This window comes from Megalobrama amblycephala, linkage group LG2 (assembly GCF_018812025.1).
Source record: "Megalobrama amblycephala isolate DHTTF-2021 linkage group LG2, ASM1881202v1, whole genome shotgun sequence".
Taxonomy (NCBI): Eukaryota; Metazoa; Chordata; class Actinopteri; order Cypriniformes; family Xenocyprididae; genus Megalobrama; species Megalobrama amblycephala.
The window spans coordinates 23387165-23401784 of record NC_063045.1 but is presented as its reverse complement, the minus strand read 5'-3'; the positions used below and the strand labels follow the sequence as shown (position 1 = coordinate 23401784).

Genomic DNA, 14620 nt, shown 5'->3' with positions numbered 1-14620 from the left:
TTGTTATTGAAACATCGACTGAAATGACTATTTGCTCAAAAAACATTAAATACACTTACTTCTTCTGGAGGTGACGTTGGATCACGAACAGTAGGCAACGATCCACACTTGAGGATTAACTTTGAAGCAAGACCTGCTTTGAATTGACCCTCGTTCTCAAAACAGTCAGTCAAAAAATGATTCGCGCAAACATAAACGTATTTTGGAATTTTGAGTGGCGCCTTTCCTTCGTAAATAAAATCCATCCACTGCGTTTTCAGTGGCTCTGATGTCGGAAGTAAGTGAAAACTACTATGTTCATTATTACATCCCACAACAGAACACTTATGTTTCTTAGGAGACATTACCGGCTGTCCTTGAAACAATGGAGGATGGTTGACCGATCACCGAGGGCGGGGTCTATGCCAAAACCAGATTGTCAATCAAACCACGTGGGTGGGGCTTAGCGCAATTCTACGTCACAGTGAGAGCAATCTTAGAACAGGGCGTTCTGAGACAGTGCTTATGAATTATTGAGATTGTAAAAAAACCACTGGGTGGATTTTTCTCATTCTAGGGTGGTTTTGCTCACACACTGCCAACACACATTTATGGTCAAACACCATGTAAAAGTGAATTTTGCATAATAGGTGCCCTTTAAGAGGATATACTGTTTCCCGGAAGACAAATTAAGTACAATTTATCTTGATCCTCAAATTCAAAAAGCTTTCACCCCCTGGGTCTTAATGCATTGTGTTTCCTTCTGGAGCATCAGTGAATGTTTGAACCTTTTTTAATAGTTGTGTTTCAGTCCCCTCAATTGTCCTCAGTGTGAAAAGATGGATCTCAAAATCTTATAGTCACTGCTGGAAAGGGTTCAAATATGTCTTGTATGTCTTCTTATTTTGTTAAAATTATTCACATTTTCACAGATTCTGCAAGTGGCTCCCATATATTTTCATGTAACTGTACATGACAGAACTATAGTAAGTCTACAGAGCTTTTAATAAATTTGAGACCGTAATAACTGCTTAAGTTTTTTACACTAACCATTACTGACCTATTACTGATTTATTTCAAAAATATGCAAGTTGCATGAGAAAGTTATTATATTATATTATATTTCATTACATTACATTATATACATTTGTTTTATCACTGGCCCTTTAAAGCATTCTTGCTGACTCAGCTGTCATTGTTCCTGTCCTTCATGACACATGCTGCTTTATTTCCAGCACTCAGCTTTGGTGCTCAGGATAAAAATAATAAAATAAAATATATGCTTCTGGCACACACACACACACACTGATAACATGAGTTTCAACAGATGGAGATGATGTGTATTCACACACACATCTGTGCCGCCGCAGGGCCTACAAAAACATTTCCTCTCAGTTCAGCTCATATAGGAGCAGCTATATTATCTGCCTCCAAAATGGATGCTGAATGCAGGACAAAATGACAATGCTAGAGTCCTTATGTGGATCAGTGCGTGATTCACACGCAGTCTGGAAATGCCACACACCACGCCTTCAGCTTGAATTATTGATCAAACCAATGAGTCGTCTTCAAGTCTTTTTGTTAACCCATATTTTTATTGTTACTCATTTTGCAAGTTTTTGTGTCCTGTTTGATTTAAAAAAGGAAGTTTTTGGCATTAAAGTAAATCTCATAAAAACCCGTGAAGAATGTCCAGGTCATATTTCACCCCAAATCAACAATTTTTTTCTGTTATTTTCCATTATTTTTTGCCTGATTTTATGGTAATTTATGGAATTATTGTAACGCCAATATTATTTATCATTCATGACAATGAAGCACATTTTACACAACCGTCATTAAAACCTCATCACCTTATTGTTGAAAAATTGCAATTGTAAAAATATAGTAAAAAAATTAAGTAAAATTTCCTAACACATTACGATAATGAGAATTGGGTTGAAATTGGACTTAAAAATAATATATTTTAGCTTTTAGGATGAAATCTAGACATGTTTTCACTGCCATAATTGATATTTCTTCTAAGGGGTAAAATTATACATATTATTTAGATGTTATTACCATAATGCAACAAAATCCCATCACTTTTATGTGGAAAAAAGAAACCGAGAAAAAAAAAAAAAAAAAAAAAAAAAAAAAAATTGGATGCTCCATCAACATGAAAAGGCCTCTCCTCAAGCAATAGGAGGTCTTCATGTATGACTGTAAGAGGAGATTAGCGAGTGACCACCCATCTCATGAATACTAGCATATGCTGGTTTGTCATCCATGCACATGGAATCCTTCCTCCAGCAGATGGAGGTTTGTTTGAGCGCATTTGGTGTCCTCAATTACTAATTAATCTGACCTTTGAAAGTGAACAGCGAAGACAGACAATTAGGCAACAACTGTATGTGGCAAGAAACTCCACCATCTGGATTCTTCAGCTGAGATGTTCGTGTGGCATGTTCTTGCTTTGTGCTAAACTGTGTATCCGTCCGTTTCACTGTTCTAAAGCAACTTGTGTGATTAATTACATTTTTAGACCTCCTAAATCCCTTAGATTGATCACTTTTAAAGATGAATAAATACATTAAAGGTTTGCACCAACTGACAATTAACTCTTGAAATTTGAATGTGTTCATCTCAAATACAATTATTGACTGAGCAATTTAGAATGACTGTTTTCGTGGTCAAGATTCAAGCATGTGTTGTGTTGTTCAATTATTAAGTTAATGTATTTCAAGGCAAACACTGTTGTGTAAGACTTAAATCACAAGTGAGATATCTTTACAGTATGTCTCAGTATGTATAGTAAATCTGAAATGTTTGTCTCTTGTAGTCTCTTGGTTCCTGAGAAAAAGACCACGATAACAATCTCACAAGTCTACTCAACAGTTTCAGAACAGATTTTAAATGTCTTAAACTGTGCTCAGATTTTCCTAGATTCCAAAATTTGCAATCAAAAGTCAGAAATCTCAATGTGCACATTTTGCACATTTGTGATCACCATAATGCAAAATAATCTAAGAATTGTTTGCTTATTTATAACTTTTTTTTTCTGCAGAACACAAAAGAATATATTTTGAAAAATGTTATACCTGTTTTCATCCATGTAATGAAAGTCAGTGGGGTTCAAAACAGCATTGGAACCCTTTGAATTCAATTGTGTAGACAAACAAAAAGAAACGAAAGAAAACAAAATGCACTAGACGAAACGAAACAAAGCTAAACACACAAAACAAAACAAAATGCATAAAACAAAACAAAAAAACAAAGCAATACAATATGAAACACAAAACAAAATGAAATTCACAAAACAAAACACACAAAATGAAACACAAAACAAAGCACTACACGAAAACACATGAAACAAATCACTGAGACATTTTTTAGAATACCTTCTTTTGTGTTCCACAGAATATAGAAAGTAATACCATTTTATAATGACAATAGGCTGAAGAAATGTATTATTTTTGGGTGAACTATCTCTTGTCATGATAGTTCATATTCAACTGTCCTTACTTTCACTACACTCTTGACACTGATATAAGGCAAGTATAAACAGTCAGAGGAGAACAAATCTTCTTCTTCGGAGGGCCTTTGACATGTCTAGTTGAGGAGCCAGGAACTTCCCGAGGTTGATTCAGCCTCAAGCAACATAAGCACAACAAGTAAAGATTATGACATGATCTGCATCCAGCAGGGCCTGAATCATCTTCTGCTCGGTCACATTCCCAGAGACGCCCATGGCTGAGCGTCCACTCATGGAAGCTTATAGTCGCCGAAGTCTTATAGTCTTCCCTTTTGTTTCGCAGGGAATCTTCCCAGCTGGCTACGTCCACTTGAAGAAGGCTGTCGTCACTAACAGGGGGTAAGTGTCTTTATACTAAATTATGTCAAGCTGTTCCCTCAATAGAGAACAAATGGGTTGGATGAGGAAAGGTGACACAGAGAGAGATGGATGTTAGAGAAACTTTTTATTTATTCATTTATCTCAATCCTGTGATTCCATTTCTCCTATCCTGCTGTCTCATGAGTTTCGTCACATGTCTGAAAGGCTGAGGTTTCATCTTTTGGAAGCTCTTCTACTCTCATTTCTTCCTATCAAATATTTGCTTCAAGCTTGGTGTGAGCTCTTGGTGGTTCAAACGCTTCATATATTGTATGGTATTTTTTGGGAAATAATTGATTTATATCATCTTCCCTTGTGAAAAATAAGTGAACTTGATTGTATTGAATGTGCACTTGTGCACTTCAAATCTGAAAAATATATTTTTAAAAACTGTACTTGCAGATAATATTGATAAAAATAAAACCCCACTTAAAGTGTAACTTCGTTGATTTTCAACCCGCTTTACAATGTTACAATGTTGGTAGTATATGTAAATTAACAATGTTTAACAATGTTCTCTGTGTTACCTGGACCTGGAGAAATTCATGTTTGTCAGCAAAAGACTTTTGTCAGCTCCAAGGCTTTCAGGAAAACTACAGATTATACTTCCACATTTTTGTATCCTAGCTCACTCGAGATTATTAAAAGAACAGTAATTGTAAGGGTAGGTTTATCACTGAAAATTGTACCATACTACGTCTACTCTTTAAATGGCATTATGGTAAAAATGGAACATGGCAACAGCTTTTTTGTACCTGTACACGACAGTGTTTTGCTTCAGGCAGAACTGACAGAACGGCAGTTTCATTCAGTTTTTTCCCTCAGTTTCAAACTGGTCATCCGGTTTGAAAGATGGACTACAAACACTGAGGTTTTTCTCTCCATATTTATGGTTCTTTGCAGCCTTCTTCTTTGCCTACAACGTGCTGGATCCTTCATTGGAAACCGAAAGTAACTCACTCCCGCTAATCATTTATTCTTTGAATTCTTGCACCTGTGAACAATACAAGTCGACAGTATTGTGACTAAAAGTTTTCTAAGAAGTATTTCCTACTAAAGCAAGGCCGTATTTGAATAGAAATCATATTTTTATGAAATGTTGTAGTTGGATGTTTACCATAACATTTTTTAAATGTTACTACTTGTTTAGGAATGGGCAGGGAACATTAAAAAGTAATGTTCCCATAATATTTGCAAAGTGATAAAATGGAATCTTCCCTTAACACTTGAATAACCAAGAAAAAAAAAACACTTGACATTTTAAACATTGAGATATAACCTTTTCATATACAAAAAACATTCTTAGAATATATTTTTGAGAAGAAAACTTTGTGAGTTTGAGAAAGTTTAGGAAAATACTTGAAAACGCTATTGTGGACAAAAAACACAATTTTTGAAAGAATCCAGATTAATGTAGACATAGCCTATATGTGCTTGCACTTGTGCAGTAAAAAAAAAAAAAAAAAAAGAACAGAAAATATCCGGGCTGCCACTCCCAGTGGGAATTAATTTCCAAAAACACATGGGCAAACTGCACACCAGAGACTGTAGGTCGACAGTTTCTCCTGTTTGTTTAAGCTTTTGATATTTTCCAACTTTTTCACAGGTGTTTGCATGTGTAGAACTTCACAGTCTTACCGCAACACATGTGCATGCACGTCTTTATTGTGTTCAGGCATAAGGGTAGAGCAGATCCCAGGGGCTGTGTTCAACAGTTAAAGCTACGCAAACTTGTTTACAGTCAGCTTTCAAAAGGTAGTCTGACAAATATGCTATCACTTAGAAAATTGTTTTAAATAAAATATATACACACTCATCTGCCACTTTATAAGGTCAATGCAACTCAATGCATTTAGACATTTATTAGACTGTTGAAATTCAAACTGAACATCAGAATGGTGAAGAAAGGGTATTTAAGTGACTTTGAAAATGGCAAGGATGTTGGTGACAGACTGGCTGGTCTGAGTATTTAAAAAACTGGTGATTTACTGGTAATTTCAGGGATATAGGGTTTACAGAAAATGGTCTGAAAAAGAGAAAATATCCAGTGAGCAGCAGTTCTGTGGGAGAAAACACCTTGTTGATGCCAGAGGTCAGAGGAGAATGGCCAGACTGGTTTGAGCTAATAGAAAGGCAACAGTAACTCAAATAACCACTCGTTACAACCAATGTCTGCAGAAGAGCATCTCTGAATACAGTACAAACCTTGAAGTAGATGGGCTACAGCAGCAGAAGACACATCGGCTGCCACTCCTGTCAGCTAAGAACAAGAAACTGAAGCTACAATTCACACAGGCTCATCAAAACTGGACAATTGAAGATTGGAAAAACGTTGCCTGGTCTAATGAGTCTCGATTTCAGCTGCGTCATTCAGATGGTAGGGTCAGAATTTGGCATAAACAACATGACAGCATGGATCCATCCTGCCTTGTATAAACGTTTCAGGCTGTAGCTGGTGGTGTAATGGATGTTTTCTTGGCACACTTTGGGCCTCTTATTACTAATTGAGCATTGTTTAAAGGGGACCTATTATGCCCCTTTTCACAAGATGTAATATAAGTCTCTGGTGTCTCCAGAATGTGTCTGCGAAGTTTCAGCTCAAAATACCCAACAGATAATTTATTATAGCTTGACAAATCTATCCTGAATTGGGAGTAAGCAAAAAGACACCGTTTTTGTGTGTGTCCCTTAAAATGCAAATAAGCTGCTGCTCCCAGCCTACTTTCCAAAAGAGGGCGGAACTTTAACAGCTTGTGCTTCGGTTGCTCAACAACAACAAAGCTGGAGAATCTCAAGCATCCAAAATGAGGATTGTCAGTAACATTGTTCAGCCTTACATTGTTCAAACCGGAGTCAGACACTGATGGAGGGATTCAGGAAGAAGTTATAACTATTAGAATGCAACTGGACATTTCTGAATGGTTAGTGGATAAATTTATGTAGTTGTTACCTAGCATGTGCCATCATGTTAATCTTTTGTGCAAATCAAGCGTTGAATTGACCCTCTTTTGTGAAACAGTCCAACTTTAAAGTACTTAAATTTTCTTCATCTGCAGCTTTGCCTCGTTCAGTTGGTATCGTTCCCTTGTTCAGTAACAACTCTGAAGCAAATCCTGCTTTGTATTGTCCAAGGTTGAGAAAGCATTCCGGCTTGAAGTGATTAGTGCACACAATCAGGTTTTTGCTTACTGTTTCTGGGGGATTTCCATTGAAAATAAAATAAATCCACTGCTCTCTTGTCTCCTCTGAGGTTGGGTTTAGTGTTGGGTTTGGTTTAAATAGTGTTTAGTGTTCATCTGTGCAACCAATGATAGAACAGTTAGAATGCTTTGCTTGAACTTTTGCCATGGCAGAAAACCCGGAAAAAGTCAGATTTTCATGAAATGTACCCTTTAAATGCCACAACTTATCTATGTATTGATGCTGACCATGTCCATCCCTTTATGCCCACAGTATACACATCTTCTGGTGGCTACTTCCAGCAGGATAACGTGCCATGTCACACAACTTATCTCAAACTGGTTTCTTGAACATGGCAATGAGTTCAATGGCCTTCACAGTCACCAGATCTCAGTCCAATAGAGCAAGGCTATTCAATTAGGTTAATTTGTGGGCCGGATTATCAAACTGAAAATTTTAGAGGGGGTGGGGTGTTGTCCCGATCTATTTCCGGAGGCCTATAAAAAGAGAAGTTAAAGGTGCAATATATGTAATATTTTTGCTGTAAAATATCCAAAAACCACTAGGCCAGTGTTATATATTTTGTTCATTTGAGTACTTACAATATCCCAAACTATTTGTAAATCACGTGAAAATTGCAATTTTAACCAAGGCTCTGGGACGTGTGAGGAGTCGCCTGTCAATTGCGTCATACCCGCGTTACCCTTGGTTTCTGGTTTTATTTTGTAGAAACCATGAAAACACCAAAGATGCTTTAATATATTACACGTTTTAATAGACAAGGGAACAACTTTTTGGTTACATTTATAGACAGAAAACTAATTGTTGTTATATAGCTCAACACGTTTAGTCTTATTGTTTAAATCTAAATTTCTTGATTTTTTGCGAGTACCATGCTTCACCATGCCTCGGAGAAAAACACTATTTTGTCAAGTAGCTAACATAGCATAATCAGGTGCAGTTTTATTTTTAGTAACAGTAATACAGAATTTTCTCCATCATACATTATGTTTTAAAATGAATTCCATGCCATTTATCAACACAAGCCATCCAGCATTTAATAAGGTAATCTAAAATCGATCTAGTTTACTGCAGTGTGTAACAGTGTCTCACAGCAGTTGCCGAACGAACGCACAGAGTAACGTTATAACATCATTTTCAACACTCTCAAATGTATCTAATATGATAAACAGAGCTGTGTTACCTCATACTCATGACCGGAAAAGTGGAAGCGGCACCGGCGACTGTGTCATAATAAAAGTTCCGCTGCTTGCGGCTTGTATTGTGCAATCGTTCCAGCGGCCTCGTTCAGCTCCCACAAAAACTCGGTCCTGCTCTGATTCATACTACAGTAACATTAATAATCGCATCCATGAACATGATTTGTTCCCGATTCCAATCCTTATACTTTTGCACCATCCGTTGAGGTGGAGACCACATGTCCCAAGATTCCGCTCTCAAACTTGGCGTCATCAAGCTACGCCTTAGTTTTGAATAGGCTTCTAGCGACCTCTAGCGGACAAAATTATTACATACTGCACCTTTAAACTGAAATGCATATTCAGCAGTAAAATTATAAAAAACAGTAACATCTATAAAGTAAACATCTAATTTTTATTGAGTTAAACTACTGTATCTTCTGTCACAGGAAGGAAAGACTAAGAACATTATGTGACATATTATTCAATATATTTTACAAGTATAAGGGTTATTATAGTTAACTAAACCTAAAACCAAAGAAATCTTCATTATTTGAAGTAAACTAACTGAAATAAAAAATAAATATATATAAAAAATGTAAACTTATTTTATTTCATCTAGTTTCTAAGCTTTACCTTAACCTGAGGTATTAAAATAACAGAAATAAAAACTTAGACATTTAAAAGCGAAAACTAAAAGACATAAACACAAAAAATTAAAAATCTAAAACTAAAAATCAAATCTAATAAAATTTGTGTGTCAATCCCTGAAATATGCAGAATTTTGCTCTTTCGTGTCTTTTTGCACTTGAACGGTCAAAAACCGTCCGCTTTGGCGAGCAAAGTACAGTTGGGTGAACATAAACAGTTTGGTGAATATCAGATGTACCTATATCAGTGTATTGGATCTGTGTATTGTTAGAGAAATGCTTTATGCATTACAATTTAACTAAATTAGATTTTAGTCGACTAAATCTACTGTAGATTTAGTCGACTAAAATCTTATGATATTTAGTCGACTAAAACTAGACTAAAACTAAAACAATTTCCGATGACTAAAATATGACTAAAACTAAATGGCATTTTAGTCAAAAGACTATGACTAAAACTAAATCAAAATTTGCTGTCAAAATTAACACTGATATACAATGTAAAGCCTGTCCAGACAGTGACAACATAAAAAATATTCTTGTTTCTCATTCACTTTTGCACATTTTTGGTACAAAACTAAAGGCTGTCACAATTTAATAGTGATTAATTTTCATACAAATTATTCCTTTACAGTAATTGTTTTGTCCATGTCAGTAACAGTATAAGATTAGGACACATTATATTTGTTTAAAAATATAGTATCATAATATTTTTACATGCATATATTTTAAAATAATAAATAAATATTAAACATTATTTACATGTTTTTATTATTTTGTTTAATTCTCTTTTGTGTAGTGTTTTTATTAAACAAGACCATGTATATTGTATTTATAATGATAAATAATTATTATTTACAAAACATTATTTATGGCTGTTTAATCAGCTCATAACAATGAATTACACTATCGTTCAAAAAATTTGGGGTCAGTTTCTTTTGCTCACCAAGGCATTTATTTGTTCAATTATACAGTATAAACAGTATTTTACTATACATATTGTTACTATTTAAAATAATTGTTTGTAATGTAAAAATGTCATTTAATAAAAATGTAAAAAAAAAATAAAAAAAAATACATAAAATAAATAAAAAAAAAAAACATGTGATCAAAGCTGAATTTTCAGCATCATTACTCCAGTCATCAGTGTAACATGATCCTTCAGAAATCATTCTAATATGCTGATTTGATGCTCAATAAATTATTACAATGTTAAATTATGTTGTTAATAATAATACGTTGATGTCTTATTATTACAATGCTATTTTTTTATTTGTTAATTCAAGTTCTCCGCCACCTAAAAAAAAAAAAAAAAAAAAGAATCACTGCTTTAAAACTTACGATGATATGTTTTTGTCACTTAGCTTCAATTACAAATTTAGGCATGTCCCGGGATCAAATTATAGCCTCTCATCAGAATTCAAAAAACAAGGAGGATAATGACTCTATGAAAGCTGTTACTTTGGACACATGTGATGATAAAGCAGAACAAAGAAATCAATCTATTTCCACTCAGTGTCAGAGAAGGACAGAGGAAGGACACTGGAGGTAAAACATTATGGAGAGATGAATGGACAGGAAGAGCTAAAGAGACAGCAGGAAGATGAAGCAGGGAGAATTTTATGAAATTGATTTTTGATGATATACCTCTGTGCACACTGTTATTTAAAGACCCCATGGAATGCCTTAATGAACACAAGTTTTTTTTTTTCTTTCTCTTCCAGATTTATAACAGGAAGGTACAGCAAGACATATCAAAGGGCTTGTCCTTATTTGTATAAATAAATGTAAATGTAAATAAATAGATGTGTTTTATCTGTAAATAAAATAAAATAAAACACAGACAAATAAATATTATTTATATATAAATTAAATGTTATTTGTGCTATATATATATATATATATATATATATATATATATATATATATATATATATATATATATATATATATATATATATATATATATATATATAGTACAGTCCAAAAGTTTGGAACCACTAAGATTTTTAATGTTTTAAAAGAAGTTTTGTCTGCTCACCAAGGCTACATTTATTTAATTAAAAATACAGTAAAAACCAGTAATATTGTGAAATATTATTACAATTTAAAATAACTGTGTACTATTTAAATATATTTGACAAAGTTATTTATTCCTGTGATGCAAAGCTGAATTTTCAGCATCGTTACTCCAGTCTTCAGTGTCACATGATACTTCAGAAATCATTCTAATATGCTGATTTGCTGCTCAAGAAACATTTATGATTATTTTCAATGTTGAAAACAGTTGTGTACTTTTTTTTTCAGGATTCCTTGATGAATAGAAAGTTCAAAAGAACAGCATTTATCTGAAATACAAAGCTTCTGTAGCATTATACACTACCGTTCAAAAGTTTGGGGTCAGTAAGAATTTTTATTTTTATTTTTTTGAAAAGAAATTAAGAAATTAATACTTTTATTCAGCAAGGATGCATTAAATCAATCAGAAGTGTCAGTAAAGACATTTATAATGTTACAAAAGATTAGATTTCAGATAAACACTGTTCTTTTGAACTTTCTATTAATCAAATAATCCAGAAAAAAAATATTGTACACAAATATTTTGTACAATTGTACACATTAAATGTTTATTGAGCAGCAGATCAGAATATTAGAATGATTTCTGAAGGATCATGTGACACTGAAGACTGGAGTAACGATGCTGAAAATTCAGCTTTGCATCACAGGAATAAATTACTTTTTGAAATATATTCAAATAGAAAACAGTTATTTTAAATTGTAATAATATTTCACAATATTACTGTTTTTTACTGTATTTTTAATTAAATAAATGTAGTCTTGGTGAGCAGAAATCTCAAAAATCTTAGTGGTTCCAAACTTTTGGACTGTACTGTGTATATATATATATATATATATATATATATATATATATATATATATATATATATATATATATATATATATAATAAAAAAATATTTATATACTTTTATTTTATTTATTTTTTAATAGACTACTTTTTTGGGGGGTCACACTAACCTCTGGTCAATGTTTGTTATTTTTTGCATCAGTTCATTTGTAAAAAAGAAATAAAATAAAATTTAAACAAAAATATTTAATTTAACTTAATTTATAAAACTTAATTTATACTATATTTATTATTCATCAGAGGTATAAAGAGAACCTGAAAACCATATTCAAGTAAAAGATACCTTACAGCAAAAATGACCCCATTACAAGATACAAGTCACCAATTTCAATACAACTTGAGTAAAAGTCTGTTTTAACAGTACTTAAGTACTTTACTCATACTGTATGTAGGCTTTAAGATGCACTAGACCTCAACACCTAAGAGTCATGCCAGTGAAAAACAAGAAACATGAGAGCAAGCAAACTCAAAATAAAACTGAACACCTCAATATTGCAATCGACACAGCAGCCTCTTAAACATCTACAGACACTCAAGTCTCAGTCAAGTGCTCAAAAAGGACATAAGTAAACTAATATCCTTCAAAAAGGTATCTTCAATATAATGGATAAATAAAATAATGTTAACTATAGTTAAAGCCTAAAAAAGTCAAAGCCTACTTTCACTGGACTTCTGATTTCGACTGCAGCCATGTCTTCATCTCGTATATGATGCACATGTGATTCAGCAACTACCTGCTAATGCATTCACACTCATGTAAAGGAACCTTGACAAGTTTGGCTGCGTGAGAAGATATAGTACCTTCAATGCCCTGCCAAAAAAGTTGGGTACCATGCAAAATGTATGGCATTTTTTGCACCCTTGAAGGGCAGTTCGAGAAGGGGATGCCGTTTGTAGGGGTGTTCTAAACGAAAGTGAACTGAATCCCTTCATGAAGGGCCTTTCCTCAAGGCCGTTAGCAAACAGTACATGCGATGGCCACTTCGAGGAAGTAATTTTATTATTTATGGTCATGTGACCCAGTGAATACTTGTGATTCATTCATTTTAAAGCTAGATGGTGGGAGTATTCGAGTTAACAAACATAGCAGTTCAAGTTTTTTTGTTTGTTTTTTGTGGTATACTTTACACATTTTTTTGTCATTTTATGTTTCATAGGTTAGAAATGTGTTAAGTAACGCATTGTCCAAAGATGAGACGGCAAGTTTTGAAATTGAGAATAGAGAAATACACTCACACACATATAACATTTTAAAATATATAAAAAGGTTTCTTTATTTGCAACAGTTATGTTAACAGCAATAATAAGAAATTTCTGTCGTAAGAACAGCTAATCAGCTGATGGACACCGTGCTGCGTTGCCATGGGAACATCCCAGCTGAAGATAATGAAGAAATTATGTTGCTTCCTTTGACAAGTGCATTCCAAACGGCTACATAATGGCATGCGAGTGCCCTGCTCCCTCCAAAGTCCCCAATTCAAGGGCTCTGCCCTCCGAAGGGAGTAGGGCATAGGGATGCTCCCTTCCGTTTGGAATTTGCCCGTAACAAAGAATTGCATTACTCATCACAAATGTATTGGAGTTAAGAGTACATACACTTATTTAATAATGTAGTCAAGTAGGGAGTAAAAGTTGCTAATATTAATATCTACTTAGTCAAAATTCAAAGCAGCCAAAAATATACTACTTTTTGGTGGGTAATCACACTAACCTCTGGTCAATGTTTGTTGTTTTTTGCATCTGTTTCTGTACAGGCAATATGAGACAGTGGTCCCCCTGGAGGACCCCATCATTACAGAGGTCACCTCTACACTGCAGGAGTGGTCTGTCCTGTGGAAGCAGTTGTATGTAGTAAGTACCAAACCATCTGACCCGCTCCTCCTCCTCCATCTTGACTCAGATGTGGGCAGTTGCAGTTTGCCTGTGCTACAAAAATATAACTGGAGAGGCTGGATTATTGCAGTGATGGAACTGTCTTATGTAGTAGACAGTACAATATTTTATAGTGTAGTATATATAGTATAGTATAGTATTTTTATAGTATTTTATAGTATATTTATATTTATAGTATATATATATTTTTTAATGTTATCTTAGAAAGCTTTTGTGAATGTTATCTTAGATTAATTAATGAATATCAAAGACCACTTTTAAGTTACCTAGGCAAAGGCACATGAAGATGATCTGAATAATTCTCAGGCAGGAGAGGCTTTGTGGAAGTGGTGAATGCATTGCTCTCCTTGCACAGAGAGACTATGAGATCTGACAGAGCCCTTTATGTAAGCCTGTACTGAGGATTACCAAGCATTAGTGTACGACATGACAATGGAACTCTCTCTCTCTCTCTCTCTCTCTCTCGCTTTCTCTCTCGCTTTCTCCATGGCTGTCAAGGCTTTTGGGATTTCAGACATGACGTAACCACAGAGATTTTAACAGTGTTGATTCGTATCATTCGTCATCGCTTACTGCCATTTTGACTATCTACTGCTCAGCACAAAGATGACACAGCATTTTTGTACATGTTCATTATCCATTTATTAGCACTCAATTTAGCTGCAAACAGACATTATGATTTTTTACTTAAATTGTTTGATTCTTATAGTAATAATAATAATTATCATTATTGTTGTTGTTATTTTTGATAATATTATTATTATTATTATTATTAATAATATATTAATTAATTAATCAATTTTGTCAAATCAAATTGATAATGATTAATATCAACAACAAGAAGAACATCAGTGAATAAAAATAAAAATATTAACAATAATAGTTATCAAAAATCAGTCTTGTGGACAAGTAAAATAA

General features: G+C 33.8%; 1 protein-coding gene across 1 annotated transcript in view; it reads left to right on the top strand.

Annotated features, from left to right (window-relative positions):
• Window positions 1-14620, top strand: part of dock3 (dedicator of cytokinesis 3) — a 261906-nt gene that overhangs the window by 109255 nt on the left and 138031 nt on the right. Inside the window, 2 exon segments of the mRNA XM_048167153.1 lie at window positions 3777-3832; window positions 13564-13660. Coding sequence (XP_048023110.1) covers window positions 3777-3832; window positions 13564-13660 — 153 coding nt within the window.